At 48.2% G+C, this 25,119-nt stretch overlaps 9 protein-coding genes across 9 annotated transcripts; 5 read left to right on the plus strand and 4 right to left on the minus strand.

The window, feature by feature from the left end:
• Positions 1–95: 95 nt before the first annotated feature.
• Positions 96–1,868, minus strand: BDQ94DRAFT_170463 (uncharacterized protein; the record flags this gene model as incomplete). Its single annotated transcript, XM_026771495.1, has 2 exons — positions 96–1,400; positions 1,785–1,868. 2 exons carry the CDS (start codon positions 1,866–1,868, stop codon positions 96–98), a joined length of 1,389 nt encoding a protein of 462 aa, XP_026626322.1.
• A 635-nt stretch (positions 1,869–2,503) lies between these two features.
• BDQ94DRAFT_170464 (uncharacterized protein) lies at positions 2,504–3,149 on the plus strand (the record flags this gene model as incomplete). The annotated part of the gene is made up of 2 exons (XM_026771496.1): positions 2,504–2,916; positions 2,978–3,149. The coding sequence occupies 2 exons, from the start codon at positions 2,504–2,506 to the stop codon at positions 3,147–3,149; spliced, it is 585 nt and encodes a 194-aa protein (XP_026626323.1).
• A 2,461-nt stretch (positions 3,150–5,610) lies between these two features.
• On the plus strand, positions 5,611–8,334 carry BDQ94DRAFT_159547 (feruloyl esterase B precursor; the record flags this gene model as incomplete). The annotated part of the gene is made up of 4 exons (XM_026769084.1): positions 5,611–5,630; positions 5,744–5,902; positions 5,959–6,020; positions 6,785–8,334. The coding sequence occupies 4 exons, from the start codon at positions 5,611–5,613 to the stop codon at positions 8,332–8,334; spliced, it is 1,791 nt and encodes a 596-aa protein (XP_026626324.1).
• Positions 8,335–8,668: 334 nt separating this feature from the next.
• Positions 8,669–10,375, plus strand: BDQ94DRAFT_170466 (putative flavin-containing amine oxidasedehydrogenase; the record flags this gene model as incomplete). Its single annotated transcript, XM_026771497.1, has 3 exons — positions 8,669–8,728; positions 8,801–10,174; positions 10,232–10,375. The coding sequence occupies 3 exons, from the start codon at positions 8,669–8,671 to the stop codon at positions 10,373–10,375; spliced, it is 1,578 nt and encodes a 525-aa protein (XP_026626325.1).
• Positions 10,376–11,922: 1,547 nt separating this feature from the next.
• Positions 11,923–13,645, minus strand: BDQ94DRAFT_178802 (MFS transporter; the record flags this gene model as incomplete). Its single annotated transcript, XM_026773205.1, has 3 exons — positions 11,923–12,219; positions 12,300–13,421; positions 13,488–13,645. 3 exons carry the CDS (start codon positions 13,643–13,645, stop codon positions 11,997–11,999), a joined length of 1,503 nt encoding a protein of 500 aa, XP_026626326.1. The 3' UTR covers positions 11,923–11,996.
• Positions 13,646–15,213: 1,568 nt separating this feature from the next.
• Positions 15,214–16,561, plus strand: BDQ94DRAFT_159550 (SDR family oxidoreductase; the record flags this gene model as incomplete). Its single annotated transcript, XM_026769085.1, has 3 exons — positions 15,214–15,332; positions 15,395–15,923; positions 15,968–16,561. The coding sequence occupies 3 exons, from the start codon at positions 15,214–15,216 to the stop codon at positions 16,559–16,561; spliced, it is 1,242 nt and encodes a 413-aa protein (XP_026626327.1).
• Positions 16,562–19,121: 2,560 nt separating this feature from the next.
• Positions 19,122–20,681, minus strand: BDQ94DRAFT_34523 (glycoside hydrolase family 28 protein). Its single transcript, XM_026775545.1, has 3 exons — positions 20,232–20,681; positions 19,760–20,179; positions 19,122–19,697 (listed from the first exon to the last, which is right to left on the minus strand). The coding sequence occupies exons 1-3, from the start codon at positions 20,457–20,459 to the stop codon at positions 19,239–19,241; spliced, it is 1,107 nt and encodes a 368-aa protein (XP_026626328.1). The 5' UTR covers positions 20,460–20,681; the 3' UTR covers positions 19,122–19,238.
• Positions 20,682–20,730: 49 nt separating this feature from the next.
• BDQ94DRAFT_170470 (uncharacterized protein) lies at positions 20,731–21,010 on the plus strand (the record flags this gene model as incomplete). The annotated part of the gene is made up of 2 exons (XM_026771498.1): positions 20,731–20,781; positions 20,837–21,010. 2 exons carry the CDS (start codon positions 20,731–20,733, stop codon positions 21,008–21,010), a joined length of 225 nt encoding a protein of 74 aa, XP_026626329.1.
• A 2,395-nt stretch (positions 21,011–23,405) lies between these two features.
• BDQ94DRAFT_170471 (sulfatase family protein) lies at positions 23,406–24,944 on the minus strand (the record flags this gene model as incomplete). The annotated part of the gene is made up of 1 exon (XM_026771499.1): positions 23,406–24,944. One exon carries the CDS (start codon positions 24,942–24,944, stop codon positions 23,406–23,408), a length of 1,539 nt encoding a protein of 512 aa, XP_026626330.1.
• Between the last annotated feature and the right edge of the window lie 175 nt (positions 24,945–25,119).

Here is a 25,119-nt window from a genome sequence, read left to right on the forward strand (position 1 = left end):
TATCTAGAATTGCAGGGCACATAGTGTTCAATGTAAGTTGTTTGTCTATCAGCAAAAAAATAAAGAATTCAACGGCCTGCTCAGTAAGAAAGGTATCAATTGTCGTGCGTCGGGTTCCAAAACGGATAGTCATCAGAGAGAATAGGTACTTTCCATTCAATGAGTCTCTCGTCATCCCACAAAGCGTATTGCCACGGCCGATGCTTATTAGTGGCCCCGAACTCATACATGTCATAGAAAAGTTGCGCAAAATTGAGATCATCTCGAAGCCATATCCTCTCCCATGCTAGGTTTGGCCGCTCAAATGGAGGCAATGTTTTCAGAAATTCTCGGAGTCCATTCCTATCCGTCCCGAAGTTGAATTTGTCCGCGGGGTAGAACAGCTCCATTTCATCAGTGTCGGTCGGTCTGGGCCAGATTCCAAAGTCATAGAAGTATAACCTGAATGATCGCACGTTGACGAGGACCAGGTCCCGACGGGCTAGGAATTCTTCTTCCCGCAGGACTTTACAAAGGAGTGCGGGCCCTTTAGAAGCCAGGCTCTCCCTTTTATCCATTGGGTCTTCGAAATCATCACAGTCGGTATACCAGCAACCAGGAGGAGGTCGTTGATCTTCCGGAAGCTCGTCAAAGAACATGCAGCCTGTCTGCACCAGGCTGTCGGATACTTCGCGGAGTATCGATTCGTATCGGTAACAGCAGTGCTCCCATAGACAGCTGAATTCTTCAACTTCCCAGGGAGCCATATGGCCAAAGAACAGGCGCCACATCTCTCCGCCGCTGAATACATCTTGCTTCTCTTGCCAATCATTGTCCTCGGAGGTGTGCTCCGCATCCACGGTACGTTCGATCGAACCGAAGATATTTCCGTAGATTTGCAATCGATAGAAAGCACGGATAATGCGTCGTTGCTCCGTCTCTGTTAAGGCTAGAGGTATGATTTCCCTCTCCCACCTGGTCTCATCCACCCATACTGGTCGCCTAATGGTCCTGCAGAAATCCTCTAGGAAAAATATAGCCTGGTTATGTAAATGCAGTAACTGCACTGTCTCCTGGGTATTTGCTGGTTCATCTAGAAGCTGCACAGGTGAAGTATCTGGCCGAGGAGACTTGTGGTTGTAGTTTCGGGCATCAAGAAGTGCGATGATTTTTTCTTTGTTGGATTGCTCGGAAGCGTACAAGCCTCTGGAACGGATGGCGGCTATTGCATCGGTCATGTCAACCAAGCCAGCATGACGCTTCTGTAGAAGGCTCCGAAGAAGGTCTTTCTTCACTAGCTCAAAGGCTTCATAGTATGTAGAAGATGCGCGTAGAAGCGACCACAGTGAACCGGGGTCAGGTATGGTGAATAGGATGGAAATACGCAGTTCCACCGGGATGCCTTCCAGGGTGGGCACAGCCTAATGTAAAGTTAGCACATGTACTGTGGATTCTGGTGAAATACACTAACCATTTTCGGAATCTATATCCTTTGGAATCTTGTTTCTTTATGCAATAACTGATGGTAAAACTGATGGTAAGGGAGTGGTGAGGATGGTGTGGAAGGTGATAAAAAGAATGTAAGGGGAGGCAAAGGTGATGAGGTGAGGGGAAGAGAAAACGAAGATGATCCCGCATCTTGAGCTGATGCGATTATCCATCGCCAATTAGTCGCCGACTGGAATTAAGCGCCTTATGTAATACAATTGTCTCCATTTTTATAACGATAGTCCAAGAGCTGTGCCAATGGAAAACCTATGCTTCATTAAACTTGAAGGCTTCGCCTCCTGCAGCAGCTGACGTACATAGCCGGCGTCAGGATGCATCGGCGCTTCCAGAGTGAACGGCTCCCCACCAATGCGTGACGGGAATGAACCAGGCTCTTTCATTTTCGTTGCCGCCAGGAACACAACCATGCGAGCATCACTGGCTCTGGACTTCTCACCTTCGAGGATAGCCTTGTGGTGAGTGCCTTACCTGAGACCTATGCCGCTGCTGTATGCACTCACTTCCTGTCATAATTCACCCCAAGCCACCACATAGGCAAAGCTGTCACCGATGCCAATCAACTTATGTCTTGAGGCTCCGTGAAACAACTATCGTATCTTGCCCTTGGTCAAGCGCGCGCATTCAATGTGTAGGATAAGGAAATAGAGGTTATGAACGATATTCTATTTTTGAAAGGGTCCTCTGAATATGGCTTTACAAAAGAGATATAAACCAGCTTCGCCTTCTGCCTCTCACCATCTTCTACAAGACATCATTCAACTCGATCAAAGCAATTTCCTCAGTGATTCCAGATTTATATACAGTATTTCCTTCTCTTCTACTATCCTTATAAAGTTGCGCTTTCTTCTTCAATCTCTCTTGTTACTTATATAATTTTATATATTCATATACATATAGCAGTATTCTATACACTACCCGATATTCCCACTGAATCTGCATTTGCCTTGATACAATCCACCCGCTGCCACTTCTCTTCCCCAATTCATCTGGCTGATATCATCTTCAACAAACGAAAATGAGTCAACGCGGCTGGGATCCCAAGAAGACAGTCATCTCCGGGAGAAGAGGCTCGGACGCCAACTACGATATCCGCACTCCGGCAAGCTCCCATGTCAATATCCGGCCGAGTCCAAGCTATTACGGTCACAATTTTCAAAATTCCGCACAGGGCCGCTCATCAAGCTTCGCCTATGGCGATATCAAGGAGCCAAAATTGCCAGATCCATGGGTCAAGGCACCACAGCCATACCCAGAGCACGTGGAAAAAGAGTACACTGCCTACAAGGATGCCGGAAAACATCTGGCGGCAGTCAGACGAGAGTTCATCAAACTGGCTCCGTTGGCTACTTCTGGTAACCAGGGTCCCGCCATGCAGATTCTGAGGGAGGGTGAGCGACTGGCCACTGACATGATAGCCGCTTCCAATACGTGAGTTAGAACAATGCTTATTGTGAGATTATCTGGAACCTGCTAACAACAGTTTCTGTAGAGTGGCAGCTTCTCGCAGTGGCTTTGACCACAAGTATCCAACTGCTTATGACAGCCTGAAAAAGAAAGGCTCGCATCATGGTGAGGCCGTAAAGCAGCTCAAGACTGCGAGAAACTACCGCAGTCAGAGAGACGTGATCCGCAATAAGATGAATCCCCCACCACATCCCTAACTGTTAGCTTGAAGGCGTCTGTTCGAAGTGATTCAGCAAAGAACCTATAAAGCCGGGGGAAAGAAACGGAAATTAATGCGGCAGCTATGTTGAGTCCTGCCTGGGTTGTTGAAGCTACGGTTGTTAATGTTCTGAGATCTTTGAGTTACTCCTTTTTCCCTGCATGCTCAGCTGTGTTTTGAACTCTTCTTAAGTTTTCTTGCTTCGCCAAATTTTTGAGCTTTCTCGCGTCCTTGTTTGGTGTAAATTATGCTTGGTTTCGCACAGACTGAACCATAACGCCTGCCACTTCTAGTAGAGCCTCTAGACATGCAATGGCCTGACTTCTTATCTTATAGCTTTGTTTTCCTCTAGAACCACCTTTGTATACCGAGATGACCAATTTGGAGCTCATCAGGCCCTGTCTCTTCTTGGTCTGGTGGCTCCTACGTATGTCTATACATTGTGTCTGTCCCTACAACATGTTTTTGTACAAAAAAATACGCACAGGAATGATAACGTAGTTCCCGCTCTGAGCGGCCACCCATGTAGTACTATACAGAAAACATTATTTCTAATTTAATATATCTCGACCAGTGTGATATCTGTTAGCTTATCAACTTATATCTGGATACATTAGATGCTGATACATTCATCAAAGTTTTTATAGAATTCTTTGTTCATTGCTTGACACTGTGACAGTTTTTAGAACATTTGTATACTAATCTTACCATGACTAACGCGTTTAAAAAATGGGTAAAAATCCTGAAAGTACTACTTATCATCTATATAATCTCTATACCTTATATTGGACTTCAAAGATGTCAAGTAATGGAGATATTATGATCTAAAAAAGACATCGTTTGTATGATACTACATCGCGTGGCCGCTAAGCAGATCACTATTGTGATCAGATAGATTGAACATGTAGTTTGCAAAAGACTGGAACCCCATAATATTCTAGCGTCCGGAAGGGATACAATAAATAGAAGCTACCGCGTAGGATCCGTGATTTGACCATATTGTGAGCTATCATTCATGTAACCGTGGAAGATCCCGATCTGTTAGATACTCCCACGGATCTTCCCTACGCTTGATCGGAAGCTTCCCACAAGGATTGGTTGGTCTAGAACGCGGTCAAACATTAAAAAAGAATGGCTCGTCTTCCGGTCGTTGAGCTGAAACTATCATCATTCCAAAAATTCCTTTCTAGGGAACATCATACTCATCCATACTACAGGTCTATTGTCTTCCATGTACTTCCTATTATTTGCATACATTACCCCCTACAGTTCAATTTCTGCCCTCCATCTTCTCTATGCCTTGTGTGCACAGCATTAGCACTGCTGAACACCACTGAATTTTTTCCCTTCTCTATTCAATGACCGGCCAATGTTGCACTTCACCCAGCTATAGAGTGTCTTCTTGCAATTATTACATTTAGCCGGACGCATTTTCTGTTAGTGCAGCTCAACCATCCAGGATGATTAACTCTAGGTAGGTGAAACTGCCTCTCCCATTCCCATTTCGCTCCTATTACACTACACATTGACCTTCCTGTATTTACCTGGGATGATTGTGGGGATTTTGGTCATTCATCAAGACAATTAGTGATGAAGTCGTGAAGTTACATCATCTTATTCCCCTTTCACTAATATTGAATATTTCAGCGGAGGAAACATAACATATAAATAGTCCTGCTGTCTCCCTGCGCACTGTTCTTTCCTCTCCACCCCAGTGCCTCAGTTATATACCGCCTTATACGGACCATTGTATCAGTATACTCTGCCTGTCACGACATTCCAAGAACCAGTAAGTATTTAAATTATATAATACCATGTCATCGCTTTAAAGCTAACTGCCAGGCTAGCTATGTTTGCAAGAGCAAAACAATATACCAAATGAGATTCCTGAACCGAAGAATCGGATAACATGATTATAAGTAAGTGATTGGAAAAGGGGTGATTCTTCCGCGCCAGCTATAGCTTTAACTGAAGAGAGATCATCGACGTACAGAGCTCCACAGCGGTCAATGTTCTGTCCGTGACTCCAAACCGCCTAGTACCAATTTGCTGAATGCGGAGAACAATAAACCCGCCTCGATTGAATGGTAGCTCACCGAGTCCTTGACTACAACTCCCACGGGTTCCTCTCTCTTTCAAGCCAGCGCAGCCGTCAGTTGTCATAGGAAAGGAGACGGGAGTCCAGAGCAGATGGCAATAGCTATCTACAAGTGATGTCCTCCATCCGTCATGATCCAGGACTTGATCTAACTTTAGGTGACTTCTGTACATCATTATCAACATACAGCAAGTGACCAGACATAGCCTGCGTGGCTCATGCGAGACATGTACAATCTTGGAAAGGCGATCCATCCCCTCGAGCACTACAAGCAGTCCCACAGGACCTGCTCTTTGTTGGTGGCCTCAATATTATTCATCAGCCCCAGTATCTACCACGGAGACACAGCCTTGCAACATCCATGTATGAGTATCTGGCTGGGTATACCTTCTATCTGCATTTTCGCAGCAATTCGGCGGGTTTGAGTTGGTCATTAAATCACAATCCGGCAATTGCTATGGAGGGAAGGAAGCTTTGGAATTATTTTCACGAAGGTACATATTGGCACAGTACGAGCCCATCATTCCTCGTCTGGAAGCAGTTAAGCGAGGCTACGTCAAAGCCAAGCCTCTGCTTCCCAAAAATGGTTCTAGAATGCAGCATCTGAGGAAAGGGGAGCATCTGGCCAGCGAAATGATAGTCGCTGCCAATAAGTAAGCCAGAACCAAACTTACATTAAGAGCTTTATACTTGCTAACAGTCTACCTAGTGTCGTGGCTGCCCGCAGCGGGTTTGATCACAAATATCCCACTGCGTATGATGATCTCGCAAGTAAAAAGAGACATGAATCTGCAGCACGGGAAGGGTTCAGTACTGCGAAAAGACTTCGGAGTCATAAGGATAAAATGCGGCGTAACATAGAAACATTGACGAGCTCTTAGCTGTTAATCCCAGGGTTGGGGTGGTAATGGAATGGCAGAAGGACACCACTAGTGGCACTGAGTTGAGGATATGACTCTAGGGAGAGTTAGACTTGATGGCTGTAAGCTAATATCCTACCACCCATTAATATCCCACTGCATATGAGAGCCTTGCATTTAAGCAGACACATGAAAGTGCAGCCCTGGAATCATGCAAGGCTGCAAGAAAATTTCGCAATAATCGTGGAATGATTCGCCGGAAGATCGAAAATCTTACAAACCGCTAGCTAGATTCTAATTGACAGAATGGAATTACTTCCTTTGTGCTACTAGTATATCGCCCCCCAAACCTTGTCAGAGCCTTAAGCATCCCAGCTACATATCCGATTCGTAATTGAAAGGTAAAGTAACAAACCATTAAACAATGTAAGTATAGCGCAGCTGCTTCCCAGCAGCCACTGGCAACCCGGTGCAAGCAGTGCTGCGCTCACGCCTCGCTCTTTCCTGCACTATCGTCTTCGCAACTGCAGCCAGCTTCTTCGCCACCAGATGCCGTTCCGGATCTCAAAATGCCACAAGCATTGCGAAAGACTCAACTGATTCTACGAATTTTCTGCACTCATCTACTTTCTAAGTTATTTGTAACATTCTGTTAACACTAAATGCTGCTCAAAGCAATTCAAGCATTGGCGCTTTTGGCCACTATCCTCTCAACCTTCTACGCTCATTTTGCGAATGGCTACCATATACCTAAGCCGGTTATTCCTGGGCTCAAAATACTTTCTATTACCGCATTTCCACTTCGGGACTACACAATTACGGGCGTGCAAGTGAATCCTATACAGTCCCACACCGTGAATATCAGCTTCTGGAATGTCACCGTTACCTATACGCATCCGGGCTGGGATGACTTGATTCATGTGCATGTTTGGGTCCCATTGTCTGGATGGAACAACCGGCTCCAGGCAGTTGGGGGAGGAGGATGGGCAGGGCTTTTGGACTATGGCACGCTAGCTCTGCCTGTATATCAAGGATTTGCAGCTGCCGGGTCCGACATGGGGCACGACAGGAACCCTTGGTCAGCAGAATCATGGGCTCTTGAAGATGCCTCGGGCCACGTGAATTTCGCTCAACTGGTTGATTTCTTCTCAACATGCCTTAACGAGCTGTCGCTCCTCGCTAAGTATGTCATACAGAAGATCTATGGTTCACCACCCGCCTACTCCTACTGGAATGGCTGCTCGACTGGTGGGCGGCAGGGACTGGAGATCGCCCAAAGATGGCCTGATGCATTCGACGGCATATTAGCGGGGGCGCCAACTATAAATTGGGCGCAATTCGTTCCTGCAAACTACTGGCCAACGTTCGTCATGAATCAGCTAGGGGTCTATCCCTCCCCTTGCGTCATGGAAAAGATAACAGATGCAGCAGTCGCTTCCTGCGACGGTCAGGACGGTGTCATAGATGGGATCATTGCTGTGCCGTCGCTTTGCAACTTCAATCCTCTTAGTCTTATAGGGATGGAGGTCTGGTGTGAATGTATCCCTAGTATAATTACTGCGGAAGTGGCATTACTTGCAGAGTCATACTGGGCAGGTCTAACTGCTGAGGATGGGACCCCTTTGTGGTACGGTTTCAACCAGGGTACGCCATGGAACTATACGATCTGCACCTCCACCGATGATATTGGGAATCACCGATGTCATTCTTTGCCCGATTACTTGAGCGTGGACTGGCTGCAACTTTTTGTTGCTCAAGATCCTGATTTAGACTTGGTTGATATGGATCAAGCCGATCTAGAGTCCCTCTTCCACCAATCCGTCGCTGGATACAAAGCAATTACTGATGCTAATGATCCCGATCTCTATGACTTCAAGGTTAGAGGGGGGAAGATTATTCATTGGCATGGCTTAGCTGATTGGCAGGTTCCCCCAAATGGTTCGGTGGACTACTACAGAAGGGTCCAATTGCGTGATCCATCAGTCCAAGACTTTTATCTGTACTTTGAGGCGCCAGGAGTTGAAAACTGCGGCCATGGGAAAGGGCTTGCTCCAACTGATTTGATGGAGTCATTGATGGAATGGGTTGAAGGTGGTGTAGCTCCTGAGTATCTGCGAGCTGTATCTAAGAATGGTCGGACGTCAAGGATTCTCTGTCCCTATCCTGCTATTGCGCAGTATGTAGAAGGTGATCCTTCAGTTGCCTCATCATTTGTCTGTCAGTAGGTGATTCAGCATACACTGGCATTACTACAGCGCTGATTTAGTTTAGTCTCAGTATTACTTTTACCTTACACTGCTTCATTTCGGACTAGCTTCAGTATTTTTCCTATTTGGCTTCTCGGACACCTTGTACGGATACTTCATGGCATGTTATTGTGATACAATAGAACACAGAATAGTTCTGTGCTGCTTCCTCCACATGCCAAGTATACAAATTACCCAAAGCGGAAATCCACCTGACGTCATGATTAGTATTTCAGTTTCCTCAATAGACAACAACACAACTCCTCGAACTGCAATCTCTCTTCCACATGAATTGTAACAACCCGAGTCAACCATGGCATCAGACTCTCCTCGAAAGACGGTGGCCATCATAGGCGCCGGAGCAGCAGGCATGGTAAATGCCTCCCCTCCCATCCCCAACCTATCACAAACCCAACCCCCAACTAACTACCAATCCACCACTTAGTCCTGCGCCTCCACCCTATCCCAACACCCCGACAAATTCGAGATTCACATCTTCGACACCGCCCCTCACGCCGGCGGCCAAGCGACCTCCATTCCCCTCCCCGCCAACTACGGCGCGACCTGGCTCAACGACGGCGTGCAAGGCGGCTCATCCATATTCCGCCATACATTCAACTTCTTCCGCCGATACGGATACGAGCCCCAGCCGGTGCAACTCCAAGTATCCTTCGGGAAGGGCCCCGACAGCTTCTTCACCAACATGTTCCCCAGCCCCCTCGTCGACCGATACTCCGCCGAGATCGAGAAACTCGGCCGCGTATTGAAGTGGATTAAGCGGCTGTTGCCATTCCTGGGTATATTACCTATCAAGGTTGTTCTACGGCTGTTCAGATTTAGTCAGGAGTTTGGGAGTAAGATGGTTCTTCCACTCATTGCGCTGTTCTTGGGCACGGGGAACCAGACGCCGAATGTGTCTAGTGTGTTGCTCGAACGGTTGTTTGATGATCCGCAGATGCGGTTGTGGGATTTTGATCCGGATATGTTGTTGCCCAATCGGCCGGAGATGTATACGTTTCCGGAGTTGGGCGCGTTTTATAGGGATTGGGTGGGGAATTTGGGGGAGAATAAGGGGGTGAGAGTGAGGTTGGGGACGGAGGTGGAGATTTTGGGGAGGGATAGTAAGAGGGGAGTGGATTTGAGGGTTTGGGATAGGAGTGATGGTAGGGGGGAAGGGGAGGAACGTAGGTGGGAGGGAGTGATGCATGATGAACATTTTGATGAGCTTGTGCTGTGTGTGCCGGCTGATGAGGCGAAGAAATTGCTCAGTAGGCATGCTACCTGGCGGGAGAAGTATGTTCTCGGGGGTGTGAGGTTCTACGACGATGTTACGGTCACGCATAGCGATGCGGACTATTTCAATAGTATCTTCGAAACGAGGTATAAGAGTGATTTGTGTGGGAAGGCGTCTAGCGAAGCGCGCAACGAGCAGATCTCGTTTGCAAAGCAGACACCGCGCTGTCGGAAAGACGGGTGGGATGGATTCGCGCCTATGTACTATACCCATTCCTATGAGCAGGATCCGCAGAAGATCGAGATGGGGTTCGATTGTTCGAACTATCAGCATCAGTTCCGGGAGGCATTGGGGGAGGGGGCTCTGTCTCTGGAGCCCAATCGCCATGTGTATCAGACGATATTCCTGAACAAAAAGGAATCGGATCTATGGACGTGGGGAAGTATCGACAAGGAAAAGATCATTGCGAAGAAATGGTGGCATCAATTCGGGCATAATTGGCAGCATTATATACGTGTTGTGCCCGGGATGATGTTCATTAATGGGAAGAATCGGACATTGTATGCGGGGAGTTGGACCATGGTGGTAAGTGGTTACTAGTTTCATACATTTGGGAGTGTTTCAGCTACTGATGGCATGCAGAATATGCATGAGATAGCTTGTATATCAGGCATTGCGGCTGCGTATCGACTTGGGGCTACGTATGAGCCTTTTGATGATTTCGCAGAGGAGTTCTTCGCCATGTATTTGCTTGTGAGTCATGGGAGGAGATATAAGCGGAGATAGGTCCGGATTCAGTATCATATAACGCAAAAATCGCCTTGGGGTGTTGTCTCTTCTCCAACCACCGTTCCGGGATGAATCTGTGTTTGAACAAGGCGTTACTCACACGTCTTGTGTTATTGAAGGCCCAAGATAAAGATAACTCACCATTCCACTCCTTATCCTAGGACCAGCTCATAGGTAAGATTGGCTAGGGCAAAGGTGATGGCGAAGCGGGAAACAAATGGGTAAAAGGGATGGACAAGCGCTGTTTCGGCGTTGAGCGTTACATCACACAATACAATCCGAAGTGCAGCATTTTTAGTGGTTGAATTGGTCTGTCTGGCCGGGCAATTCCTGTGTCCAAGCAAGCTTGACGAGAAGGATACAGTAGTAGCTGATTATTGGTGCACTTCTTTGGGATCTTTCACTGCAAGAATCAACCAACAGTTCGAAGATCATCGTCTCCCGCCTGCGCCCAGTCTCAATATAGCTCCACTTGGATTGTCTTTTCCTTCTCTCTCTCACTTTGGGCGTGTGTGTGTGTGTAACTGTCTGTCCTCTTGTTCTTTACCCGCAACTAGAGCGGATATGCATGTATCTGCTGGATACTATCCTACCAGGAAGGGAAAATCATGAGTGGAGCTAACACCGGGTCACTTGCTACACCTGAAAGTGTGCTCTGTTCCCTTCAAGCTTTAGCTCGGGCTTTCAAATAACCATTATCTAAAGAGAACGACTTATTCAAAGACAAGACCATCAATATACCTGCCCACATGTCTTAACAAGTACAGAGTACATATCCTCGGACTCGAAACGGGCATCACGGAACTGCAGATCTTGGGACTTCCACAGTCACTACACACGGGTCCTTCTGTTCAACTGATCTCTGGAGTACCACTGGGTCTCTCTGCTTCGGAAAGACCCACAGGTGGCAATGCGCTTATTTGATCCAGCTGTCACGATGCCGGCCACAGAGGGGGCATTTACCAGAAATGAGATGCGGTGTGTTTCCTTCGCTTGCTCCCCGATAAGCTCCCATGATTGGGGAGAGTCGGACTGACTTAATCTATTTCGGGTGAAGGTAAAAGATGCGGCCCAGTCACATCGGCGCGGCTTCAATAACTTGCCGATTTCCGGCTTATCCACTTCACCTTCTGCATTAAAGCCGTACAAGCCGCTTGGGAACCTGGTGGCAATGATAGGAGGTGGGATTATTCGAACATCTAACCTATTCCTGACTTGCAAGGATGTCCTTTTGTAACACCCGGTGCCTTTTCATTCCCATGGGTATGCCCTTGCTACTGCTGCTAGAATTGGATTTGATAGTTTGCATGTATGCACAGCCCTTTGGTTTGCGAAAGAGAAAGCAAATGTATTTGATGATAATGGTAGAATTCTCTTGTTAATAGGCTGTAAAGCTATGTTCTGATAACTATAAATACAATTACACGGATAATGGATGACATTTATAGTGGGTAGAGGCAAGCCAGCTTTTGCACAACCTGCTTGGTACCAAACCATGGATGGAGCATGCCCCCAGATTCTTCCACGGTTTTAAGGTTGGTTCTCCTCCTTCCGGGGCTTCAAAGTGAATCCTGCTTGATGCCTCAGACCACAACCTCATACACATGGCCTTAGCTTACTACTCCTTGTCCAGTACTGGGGCAAACTGACTTCTTAACCGCAGACGCTTGCCATAACGCAGAAATGCCAGAGGTATTGGTACCAAGGCCACAGCCAAACAGCCTAACAGCGTGCCAGCCCACTGGATACCCATATTGTCAAACATCTGCCGTGAAAAGAGCGGAAACCCTGCTGCCACGAGCGAGCGGCAGAAGGTGTTTGCTGCTAACGCAGAGGCAGCGCTGTAGCGGGTCAGAGGGTCACCGACAAAAGAGAAAGGGAGAAAGCTATCCAAATCATGGAGGATTTGGATGGTACTCACTAAGCGAGATATGTATCAATGAGGTAGTTAAACAGCTGAATGAAGATCATGAGCAAACCGGCTCCTGTGAAGAGGCCGCTCAGTGTTGGGACAATCCAATGAATGGTGCGCGTGAATCCAGTCCAGCCGAGCCAGAAAAGCCCCGCGGAAAAGAGGACGCCGCCCACAATCGCTGGCGGCAGTCGCCACTCCGGAATGGGGATATTGTTGTTGGCCTTTAGCTTGGTGTTGTAGTTCTTATTCACGTAAATCATGTAAGCTGTTGCGCCGAGCAGACCCACGACGTTGGACAGCATCGGAAGCCCGCTGACACCGGCAGACATGGCATAGACGCCTTGGAAGATGCTACTGTAAGCGGATAGAAAGCAGTAGAGTAAGCCATAAACAAAGCTGAGGTAGACTGTGACAGCCATAATCAGCGGCTCTTTGAAAAGCATTTGCAGGGGCCGGCCCAGATTGTTAATGACCAGATCATGTAGGTTAAGTTCGATCTGCTCCTGTCTGGAATGGATACCCCAATTTCCAGTGATTTGACGCATTCTGGTTGCCTTTGAAGTTAGAATTGCCGGCGCATAAGTTTCCCTGAGGAAGAGCAGATTGAGCAAACACGTTGTGTATCCCATGAATGAGGGTATATAAGCAGTCCATCTCCAGCCAAGATATGACTTGTTAATGAACCCGCCAACACAGGATGCAACCAGAGGGCCCAGGAAGACAGTATTAGCAAATAGGGCAATAGCGATCCCACGTGTCCGATTGTCATACATGTCAGCGAAGATAGCCGCAACATTGATGAGCGGGCTGCTACCAAATACACCACAGAAGAAGCGACAAATTATCAAAGTCTGAAGGTCTTTGGACACAGCAACAGCCGTATTAAAGATACCGAAGCCCAGCATAGCCACGATGATAGGGAGTCGGCGGCCGTGGCGCTCAGACAGAGGAGCCCAAATTAGAGGGCCAAACGCATAACCCGCAATGTAGACTGAGCTCGCTAAAGCCGCCACTTCGACGACACTGACATCGAATTCCTTGGCCACCGCGCTCATAGACGGGCTAAAAACGGCGGAGTCAAAGGTCGAGCTGATGCAGGTGAATGCAAGGATAACACTGATGTAGAGCCTTAATAGTCAGGGAATACGGTCTGTCAGTTGCAGCGCGGAGAGGTTGGACAAGGGGCTGTCCTACCTTATGCGCATCGGCCAGTTCTGAGGAAAGGCTGGGTCATCTGGTCCGTCAAAGTCGACAACATAGTCCTCGCGATTCGGTAGCAGCGGGGGATGTGGTCTACCTCGCCCAAAAGAAAGGACATAAGTTGCTGCATCAGTGGGCAGTCCGTGTTCCATTTTATGCGGGGTGCCGCTGCATACGTTGTATGACTTGATTCGGGTTGATTTTTGTTATGAAGCTAAGATGAAATGCAGGCGAATTGTCGAAATATTGTTGTCAAAGGTCAGGGACTAGCGATTGCTGTCGATGTACTGCACGCCGCTGGCCTCTGCTCCCCCATGGAACACATCTCCTGTCGCTGTATACTTAAATGCAGCAGTCTGTGAGCATTTTCCAATGGATAAACTAACAAGTTGTCATGATTCATAAGCCAATGCCGATATATCCGACATGCTAGTCACGCTAGTGATTAATCGCCAGAGCGCCCACCCAGGGAATTGGAGCCCAGGTGCTCACCGCGATAGAGAAAGAGGCAGTACCGGTCTCCGTGTAGCCGAAACCGTGGCATCAAGTAAATAAAAGGCTTTATACAAGGCGTTGTACACCGCAATGGTGGGTCTTAGCTTACGCAGTTCCGAAGGCCTCGAGGGCAGCTGTCACGCCAGGGATGGAGCAGCGAGCCTTCATGGCCAAATTTGCAGAGTTAGTCTTGTTAAAGCCAGTTTCTCAGCAAAACGCGGCCATGAGCCCTTTAATTCGAGCCCCATCTTACCTGCAATTCAATTTCTTTTCTTACAGGCAGGATGACCCATCCCTTGGGGCGTTGTTGATAGCTCGTAGCACTTCTTGCACTTGAGGGGCACTCGAAGATAAAACAGGCCTACATTACCCAAACAACTTCCAGTCCAAGCCAGCTTTCACTACCTTTCAGCGATAGAGTAATGGACATTGACTCTGCCCAGTATCATCCCTTGGACCCAAGTCTAATCATATGTCTACGTTATACAGTAATAATGTGCCATTGGGGGTATCTTACCATCTATCAACATTCTTACGCGTCAATCTGCTTTGTCTGGTAGATTCTAGATTGTCAATTGTATCCGTCTGTGAGAGGGGAAAAGATGTATGGGAACAACTACATCCTAACACATCTAAACACGCATGATTGAGTATAGAGCGTCTTGAATGGCCATCCACGGGGGTAGCTACCTTTTCAAGGTACCATCCAACATCATTTATCAATGCACTTGCTTCGCCAAACAACGTGAAACATCTCGATGAATACATGTCTCATTCTTTTGTTTCATAACTTTTGTGTTTCTCCTTCCATCTTGCCAGATGTAGTAGGAATGTAGGTTTCTAGTCATGTGACTTGCGGGCTTCCTGGGTGAAGAGGGTGGGAAAGTAAGTCGAGTTGAGGGCTCGAAAAAGGTGGGAGGCGTTGAGTGGTTAAGGGAATTGAAATGCTACATGATCGGCTGCCGGATGTTTCTGTTCCCCTCCACGATCCACCCGCTTCCATAACATTAGCGGATCCCTGGTGCTTGGCACCTGCATGTTGGAGTTTAGCAACAGATTGCCAAGGCTTTGTGGGACTTGTACTGGACTCAATGTTATACAAGAAAATGTCTGTATATTGTTGACATACGCAAAAGTCAGGATAAGGGGCGAGGGGGCTATAAAGCTCAAAGTACACCCTCCGAAGGTTCTGTTGTTTTTCACATCCAACGAATTCTCGGTCGCCATGAGCAACATCTACGGCATTCGGCCCTTGACCGGCAAAGTCGCCTTCGTTACCGGTGCAAACGGCATCAGTGGCAGCGCCATTGTCGACTATCTGGTTAAGCAGCCAGCCAATGAGTGGTATGTCATTTATTACTCTACCCATTCTTTCAGCAGACTACGCCTACTCACCACTATCTTAGGATGGAGATCATCATCACGTCGAGAAGCCCTATCAAAACCGTCTACACCGACCCAAGGGTGCGATTTGTTGCCATCGACTTCCTTGGGCCGGCCGAAGCTATCGTCGAGAAGCTCAAGGAGCTCTGCAAGGACGTGACCCATGCTTTTTATACCTCGTACATCCACAACAATGACTTTTCGCAACTGTACAAGAAGAATGGCCCCCTTTTCCGTACCTTTATCGAAGCGGTGGATTTTGCATGTCCCAAAATGCAGCGTGTAGTGCTACAAACTGGAGGCAAGGTGAGCAGGACATGCCGGATCTCTCCGGTCTCAGGACATATGATAAGTCTAACTGCTGGCAGCATTATGGGTTCCAATTCAGGGACATTACAACCCCCATGTTGGAGGATATTCCTCGCTACGGAGGCCCAGAAAACATCTTCTACTACGAGCAGGAAGATGACCTTTTTGCTGTTCAAAGACGCCGCAACACCTGGAGCTACAACATCATCCGCCCTATGGCCATCATCGGCTACAGTTGTCAATGTACGCCTAGCCCCTTTTCTATCTCCTTGAATTTTCATTGCTAGCATCCTAATCTCTCCCTCATCTCGGCAGACCTCGGAATCAACGAAACTCTCCCACTAGCCCAATACTTTCTGATCTGCCGAGAGCTTGGTGACGCCCCGCGCTGGCCCGGTAATTTACAGAGCTACCACCGCGTCGAGAAGCAGTCGTCCGCCCCGGGAATTGCCAACCTTACTGTCTGGGCTGCCACCCAGCCCCACTGCAAGAACGAGGTCTTTAACCATGATGACGGGGATGTGATCGTCTGGAAGTTCCTTTGGCATTTGCTAGCCAGGTACTTCCAGGTCCCGATGGACAAGTTCGAGGCCCCTACCGAGACAACACAACCATTTGATCTGGCCGAGTGGGCTCAAGACAAGAAGCCTGTCTGGGAGCGCATTGTCACCAAGTATGGCGGCGATCCAGAGGCGTTCCAGCTGGACGCCTTCAGGCTGATGAACTGGTATATCACACCCGCGCCGAATATGGTTCCCTTTATCAGTACGGTTGTCAAAGCACGTCAGTTCGGCTGGAACCACGGCGATGATACCTACCAGTCGTGGCTTAACACCATGCGTGCTTACGAGAATGCTGGTGTGCTGCCGATTCTCCCATAAATTTTTGGCTTGTTTTACCGAAGCAAGCAGACCCGAGACAAAAGCAGATAAGATGAAGAAGTTTGGAGCAATTCTTGGACGGATACTAGGTTTAGGTTCACGAGTGATATAATCGAGTTTTAGTTCGAGGAAATATTACCAAGGCACGCGTTTCTTGCCATACCTACCATCATTGTATTTGCCTGTTCTCTTCGTTGATTTCTTCATTGACTACGTAGTCTCAGCTTTCAGTACAGGATTATACTCACGTCTTTTAGCCATTGACACGTTTATATACTATTTTGTTCGCTCCTCACAGCCGGCTCGGACCATCAGCACACCCATATCTGTGTGTTGGGATTTTGTTCCAGGGTGCAAAACGGCGAAGTTGCCAGTTATCATTGAGATCCTTGGCGGCCATGCATAATACCTTCAAATATATTCTGATAACCTTCTTATAACAACTATCACTCTTTTCAGCCTAGCGCCGCCTTCATTCATCTTCACTACTGAACAAGCCACATCTGGACCTAGAGGAGACCAGACACGAATCACCGCCCCTGTAACTAGGTTGGTAATGGCCAAAAGTGGATGCTCAAAATTGACGTTCAAAGAAGCCAGCCATTCTTTTCGAGTTTGTCCATAGGAAGATCATAATCAATTTTTCCTTTCGGGGTTATGGCCAGGCCCCAAATAGACAGTATCTTTGGCCCATAATCATCCAGTTTATTATAAAGATTTGGCGCTATATCCCGCTAATCTAGAGATTCAAAGTCTCCTTGAATGTAACTATACAACATAGGTTAGTATGAACTAAACATATCTTTGATACGGGAGAACTTACATATTCTCTGATTCTTTGTCCCAAAATAAACTGCTCAGAATTTTAGGAATAACAGTAGCTTTGCTTCTGATGTGCTCACTGTTTGTTAGAACAGGCAGGTGTTAGTACGTAAGCACAGGGAGGGTAGTCAGGATGAGCACATACAGATACGCGACCTAGAATGCGGCACGGATTTGCTCTCTTTTAACTCAAGAAAGTTCCCAGAAGAGCCCTGCGCTGGATACCTTTCTCTTCTAACTCCGAGAGCTTCCGTAGTATCGCTATCATTATCGAAGGCGCAGGATATTCCATAAACTCTGCGCGCTCGGCCTAATCTAAATGGGCGTCCACTGTGCCGTGTTCAAGGCCCGCATATAGATAATGGTCGTATATATTCGATAATCATACAGAATCTGGATAGTAATCCGTGTCTCCGCTGTGAAAGAACTCCATTCCAGAACAAGATTTTCCGCAGAGCGATGCCGTAATCGCCCACTTTCTCCAAAATTGCTCCATGTTCCATCAATGAAGCTCAACCTTGACTTCCAAAACACCCGTAGACCTCTGATCTACGGCTCCATGTTGGTGCGATTTGGCAACGATATATTGTGTATCAGCCTGCGCCTCCAGGTAACGTATGGCATCACCAACGTGTGACCACTTGAGCTTATTCATCTTCGACCCAGAAACCGCAAGAAAATACTGAGTAGGTCCAGTAAGCATTGCAGTATTTCGTTCCGGTGTTATACAGCCTTCTTTCTGTCCATTCCAGTTAGCTGGATGTTAATATTACCCCAGTAGCAGGACATGTCTCTTCCGCGGCGGGTTATATATGAGGGGTATGGCCGTTTGATCCTGTCTTCAACTAGGATGACGCTCCGGGTATCTCGCAGAGCATGCATGCATGGTAGATATCAAAGCTATATTGAGAAAACACATATTGAGTTTTTTCCCGTGATTCCTATAAGAAGACGAGGGGATAGTTCGAACTCCTTTCAGGGCTATGGTATATAGCATTTATATTTCATAATATGGTAGCTTGTGGCAGAGTAACGCCAACCATGCATTTGGCCTCGAATCGTGGGACTCGCCGCTCTCCGTGGGCCCTTCGACAGGAGCTATCCGTTGAGATAAGCATATCGTCATGGTCTATCAGTCGTTGAATCTCAAGTGGAAGGTTGCCTTGTTCCGCTCTGAACAGAGCCTCGGTTTGGAGGAGTCGCTCTTGTATATATTTCAAGTTCGTAAAGTCTTTATCTGTGTAATGACTTGCTTCCACTGGATTCTCTTTGTCGTCTGCGACCGTAAATGGTTCGCCGCGCTCCGAGTTCGGTCTCTATGTTTAGGATGAAGGTGGACTGAGAACGTCATTCCCATTAACAATCATGTAGGAATGTTCCGGGAATATGGAAGTATGCTATTAATTTTTGCTTCAAGGATTCCTTGTGTGACCACTGCTCCACATGCTCTTAAGCTTACATATGAATATCAAGATATAGTAAATTATGCTCTTGAGATCAAGCATCGATATAGAAGAATCTTGTTAGTTTGTGGAGGCAACTGGTGGTTCAGAGGTTGGAAGATATAAGAAAGAGGAAGAGATTTCGAGTGTGAGGGATGACAACTTATATACCTAAGCCTACGCGCCCTAATTCACCCCGTTATTAACTTCATCACCTGGTATTAAATTCTATCTTTTATCATTACCTCTATCACACTACTCATTTACTTCTGCAAAAATTCACATGTTGAGCAAAGCTCCTATTATTCACTAACACTATGGCAGTAAAACCACCTAACTAGTACATGTCAAGTGTGGATCGATATATACAACCAGACGTCCTACAGACGTTGCCTCGCCTCCGGAGGAATGATTTAGCAAGAAGCACCGGAAGGAACGTTCTCGCATTTATCGCTGGTCTTGCCACCAGAGAGGTCAACACCGGACCAGGTCCAGTCAGAGCAAGAGCCGTCACCGCAGAGAATGTAGACCTGGGTGGCGTCATCCTCAAGAGTACCGGTGACACCGTCAACGGTGACATCAGTGATGGGGATACCGGTGGAGGGGGTGCCGGTGGGAGAGCCGTTCTCGTAGTCCTGCTCGATGACGATGCCGTAGTCGGTGATTCCGGAGAGCTGGATGTTAGAGTAGGTGATCTCGCTGACATCACCGGTCTCCTTGTAGATGGTCTTGATGCGGACACCGTTGGCGGAGTTGCTGACAGTGGAGTCGGAGATGGTCACGTTCTTGACGGTGTTGTCATCACGGCCACCGACAGAGCCGATGGAGAGACCGTGGCCACCGGAGCAGGTACCGCCGGTGAAAGAGATGCTCTGTGGGTTTGATTGTTAGCGATATGAATGGAAGGAATGATGGTGGGATAGGGATATCGTACCTCGCCAGAGTTGATGGCAATGCAGTCGTCCTGGTTCTTGACGGTAGCACCGCTGATGTAGACACCGGTGGACTCGCTGATGTCGAAACCGTCGGTGTTGTGGCCACCGTTGTCATCACCGTCGGAGTTGTCGATGGTGAAGTCGTTCAGGTGGACGTTGGTAGCCTGGACACTGATGGCCTGGACGGGAGTGTTCTTGATGTTGATGCCCTTGAAGGTCGAGTCCTCAACATCGTGGATGTACATGAACTTGGGCTTGGTCTTGCCACCGTTGGTACCCTTGCTGTCCCACCAGCGGGAACCGTCACCGTCGATGACAGCGCCGTCGGCCATGGTGACGGTCAGATCCTTACCACCGAAGCGGATCAGGGGACCCTTCCATTCCTTGTATCCGAAGGAAGTGGTGCCCTCGAAGGTGATCTAGATGGTGTTAGCGTGATAGCCAGGGTGGAAGACGGTTGAGAACACATACGGTGGAGCCATCAGCAGCATCGGACAGGTCGAGGGTCTCGCCAGCGGGGACCTCGATGCTGCTCAGGACAACATTGGAGCAGCTGGAGATGCTCTCGCTGGCCTCAGAGGCAGAGGTGAAGGTGCAGGTAGAGGCCTTCTTAGCGAACTCGGAGACGCGAGAAGGAGCGGGGGCGGCAGAGACGAGGGAGCCGACAGCGGCCAGGCCAAGAAGCTGGTAAGAGTGCATGGTGATTGTTGGAATAGGTTCTGGTCAACAGAACAAGTTTCGGTCAAAAGAATGGACGGGGTCTGGTCAACAGAAAGAAAGAACAAGGAGTGGAAGAGTGAGGTGTTGTTGGATAGAGCATCTCAACGACGGAAGTCCTGGAGAGTTTTATACGTGAAATACTGGTCCATGCTAAGCTTCTGTTCCTGAACAAAGCAGTGAGATACCTCCTTTATTGGTGGAAAGACCAAGGGGACCCTCCGATCCACCCGGGTATCAATCTCTAACGGCGATGGGCGCTTCAGCCAGGGATACCGCCGGCACTGCATGCATCACAGCATTGGTAAGCACCAAGGTTCGTGTCATCCGGCGTATCTCAGACGCTAACGGGCTTACAGTCCGGCCAACCCCGTCCCAAGAAGGCATGGATTGACGCTTGGGCTGAAGGTCGAAGCATCGGCGGCTCTCGGCACTTCTCGGCATCTCCACTGCTGATGCCGTGTCTCGCTCTCTTCCCCCATCTGCCCCATCCGGCTTATCCACGCTGTTTCACTCTGTCGCAACATGCTTGATGGATGCACTCCCAGGACGGGGGCATGATCTCGGCAATTCTCAGTGCCAATGCATACTCGTCATCCCATGGTCCTTGGAATTTGGTGATGATATCGATATAGACTGCTCTGGGACCCACCAGCACTACGGATCGGTCGGAAATGGCCGCACTGACGAGACTAGAAACTGCCAGTGCCGATCCCACTATCGAGACTCTGGCAAAGACCCTTTAGGGCACTTTACAGGGTCCGCGAACCAATATGATTGATCCTTTCGGCGAGATTCCTTTCAGGGGTTCGACCCTGGTTCCTCGGTTGATCATCGGATAAATTTTAGGAACGTCGTTGTGCGCACGAACGCAGACATTCTTCCGAATTCCGATAGTTATGCGATCATGCCAGCTTCTTCGATAGCCGACCACCTTTTGTCTTAGATGCCCATGGGGTAATGCGATTGGATGATATGGTGGTGTCGCAGGAATCGTTCTATTCTCGCCTTCAATTTCTTCATCTTCCGGGCCCGCAGTGGGTCGGCACCAACCCTAACCTGAATCCAAGAAAGTGTGAAACTTCAACCCCATTGTACTTCCAGGGGATCACACTGGTTGAGAAAGTGATGCTGTCCATGGCATTCTAATCAATACCTGCTCCATAATATCAGTTCATTTGTCACATAAATGTCACCCGTGTCGAGGTCAGCTCTAGACTGGACTTCTGTCTGCCAAGAAACTCGCTGATATTAAGTGTTGTTGAACTCCGAGCGGCTTCAACCGCCGGTTAATTGATATGATTCGTTTTGTTGGAGCTAATCACTGCACTCTGTCGAGCATCATTATACGACCGTAGCTAATACATGCTGCATCACTGGTTCGCGCCTTTTCGCCCAAGCGAAGCAGCCATGTCGATCATCCTGTAGGGCCCTGGCCCTGCAAGGACAAACTGCTTTAGACACGGAGTTTATCAACGAATAATTTTCCACGAAACAGAGGACATCATTCATAGTTCTCATGGGTGTTGAGGAACGCTAGAGTGGAGTATATCCAAGATGGCTAAGAGATTCAAGGCTGGTGGTATTCGCGGGATTCCAAGACTATTCTCAGAGTCAAGCACAATTATCCACCCATAAATGAGCTTAACTTATCTGTCTTTCTTGGCAAAGCGGGATTCGCAAGCCATCTGCTTCCGGGATTTTCTAGGGGGTGTGTACCATGCCCCGGTCAATATTGTCGGCTACGGAGGCACTCAACTCGGTCTCGGGCTTGGGCTGGTCCGGTGCATCCGCGTTGGAGGGGGTAATATGCATATTTTCTCGTATTTCGTGTTCGAAAATATGAGATCTGAAAATGTCCGTGGTACAGTTGAACCCGAAATTACTTCATATTCAACCTCGAACAGCCTTTCTGCCTTTAGTGATTTGCCTAGGTTGCTCGCTCGGAACTAAATCACTGAGACGCCTGCATGCGTACCAAAACCTCAACTCTGACCCTTAACATAGTCAACTTCAGCACAGGGCAAATGGCGGTGAATTGTGCAACTTGTTAGCTACATACCAAGACTTAGCTGGCGCGTACTCGTATCTGCCTAAGCTGTCAAAGTCTTGGCTACGGTGGGACTGGTCTGGTTATCTGATGGTGGTATGATCCTGGGGCCCTTAGACAAAATGCAGAAGATGTACCCTAGCTTAACGGTGCCTTATTCCAATGTATTTACGAATGGGACTAGGACGAAATATCCCGCTTTTCACAACTATGTGCTTGGCTTGAAGGCGACAGCAGTGTTTTTCCTTGCCTTGAACAAATGAATCGCTCACACCCTGCCAATATATTGTCGTCTAATCGAAAGTGTACGACTCAATGGAAGGCGGCAACCACGAGGGCTACTATCAACTTTTGGCAATAGGAGCAGCTCTGATGGGGGCCACGACGTAACGAGGAGTCGGGATAACACACTAATGGACACCGCAATATGTGTAAAGGATAGATTGGAGTAGCTGAATGTATTTTGTTGGGACACATATCTCTCCGTCGCCTAGCTAGCCAAGAGCCGTTTATCGATTTTGGTCTAGCGGTTAGTTCTTCCACATATTTTGCCACTTACCCATCTCAATTCGTCTTCTTTCTAACGATACTGGTTGAGAAGTTCGAGGATGTTCTTAGAAAGGGATGCCACCATACTAATTGGTTCTTCGGACTAGACGCCCCTCTACTATGGAAATCTATAGTCATTATCTTTCCACTATACAGTTAGTACTATAAAGTTGTATACATGGCTCAATCTTAAGCTCACACTATTCTCACATCCTGCTTACTTTCTACTGCAGTCTAACTAGCCACCGTCTTAGTAGTCCTAGAATAGGCGCCTTTCTTGCTCTATCTAAGTATATTCTAACCCCTTAACCATACTATACATACATCCATCAATGCACCGGAGTGTCTCCAATCTCCAGCATCGTTTCATCCAACAGTTTCGTCAACTCAACCACCACATCCGCATACTTCGCGTCATTATACACATTAAACAACTCGAGAGGATCCTTCTCACAATCAAACAGCTCCCACTCCTTCGGCTGCCCACCCTCCTGCGTTCCCGGTAGGTCAAAACCCTCGGCATACCAATAAATCAGCTTATACCTCTGATTGCGGACCCCATAATGAGCATACGCATTATGAATAGGATCCCGATGCATCCAATACCGATGGTACGCGACCTGCTTCCAATCCGCAGGCGTCTTCCCCTCGAGCAGCGGAGCAAACGACACCCCCTGCATGTACGAGGGGATCCGCAAGCCAGCCAGATCCAACCAAGTCGCCGCAAAGTCCACATTGGAGATAATATCATCGCAAACCGATCCCGGCTTGATTAGCTTGGGGTACCGGATAAGGAACGGCATCTGGAATGACTCCTCATACATGAATCGCTTATCGAACCAGCCATGCTCACCCAGGAAGAATCCCTGATCGGAGGTATAAATAACCACAGTATTTTCCGCTAACCCCTCCTCATCCAGATAATCCAACAGTCTCCCCACATTCTCATCAATCGAGTGAATCGTCCGCAAGTACCTTTTCAAATACCGCTGATACTTGAACCGGCGCAGCTCCTCATTACTCTTGAACGTAAACACCTCCGCCGTGTCCTTATCAATCAATCGAAACCCCTCAATCTCCGCATCAGAAACATTCGGAATCTTCCTATCAGTCGACCGGCTCCCAAACAACTCCCCAACTTCTGCGCCTCCCTCGGGCTGTACCAGCCCCAAATCAAAGTACGTGATATCACTCTCAATCCGCATCTTAGCAACTTCTGCGGCCTTCGCCCGGTTCTTATAATCATCGTCAAACGTATCCGGCAACACCACATCCTCCTGGTACAATCCCCGATGAGCAGGATGACACTCCCACGACCGATGCGGTGCCTTGTGATGACACATGAGGAAGAACGGCTTCTTCTCCCCAACCCCATTGTCCCTCTCCTTCAACCACCCCAAACACTTATCCGTAATAACGTCCGTCGCATACCCCGGCTCGACTATCTTCTTCCCACCCATCTCAATAAACTCCGGATCAAAATACCTCCCCTGTCCCGGCACCACGCTCCAATAATCAAACCCAGAGGGTTCGTGGTCCTCTCCCTCGCCTAGATGCCACTTGCCAATCATGGCGGTCTGGTAGCCGCCGGTGCGTAGATGCTTTGCGACATTGGGCAGGTGCTTGTTGATCTTGCTGTCCAATGTCATGACCCCGTTCACGTGGTTGTGGGTGCCTGTGAGGATTGTGGCGCGGCTGGGCGTACAGATAGAGTTGGTCACGTAGCAGTGGTTGAATTTCATGCCGTCATGGTAGAGCCGGTCGATGTTGGGGGTGTGGTTGATGTTGGTGTTGTAGGCGCTTATGGCTTTGGAGGCGTGGTCATCGGCCATTATGAAGAGGATGTTGGGACGCGGTGCGGGAGGCATGGTGGGTGATGGTGTGGGAGTTGTGGATTGGAGGAATCTAATCGTCATTTCTGGTTGAGGTTTATGATGGAGTGTGTCTGTTTGTTTGTTCATGGGGAGGAGAAGGGGTTGTGGGATATAAGTTTCGAGGGGAGATGGAACTTCCGGTCCGGGGAGTGCTACTGTTATGTGAATG

Source organism: Aspergillus welwitschiae, assembly GCF_003344945.1.
Source record: "Aspergillus welwitschiae strain CBS 139.54b unplaced genomic scaffold BDQ94scaffold_16, whole genome shotgun sequence".
NCBI lineage: Eukaryota > Fungi > Ascomycota > Eurotiomycetes > Eurotiales > Aspergillaceae > Aspergillus > Aspergillus welwitschiae.

What these genes read in the sequence shown, in the direction of transcription:
- BDQ94DRAFT_34523 (XM_026775545.1), bottom strand. Translation starts at nt 20,459, where the DNA reads ATGCACTCTTACCAGCTTCTTGGCCTGGCCGCTGTCGGCTCCCTCGTC. An exon ending in ATGCTGCTGATGGCTCCACC is followed by an intron (nt 20,180 to 20,231) that starts GTATGTGTTCTC and finishes AACACCATCTAG; the next exon opens with ATCACCTTCGAGGGCACCAC. An exon ending in TTGCCATCAACTCTGGCGAG is followed by an intron (nt 19,698 to 19,759) that starts GTACGATATCCC and finishes TCAAACCCACAG; the next exon opens with AGCATCTCTTTCACCGGCGG.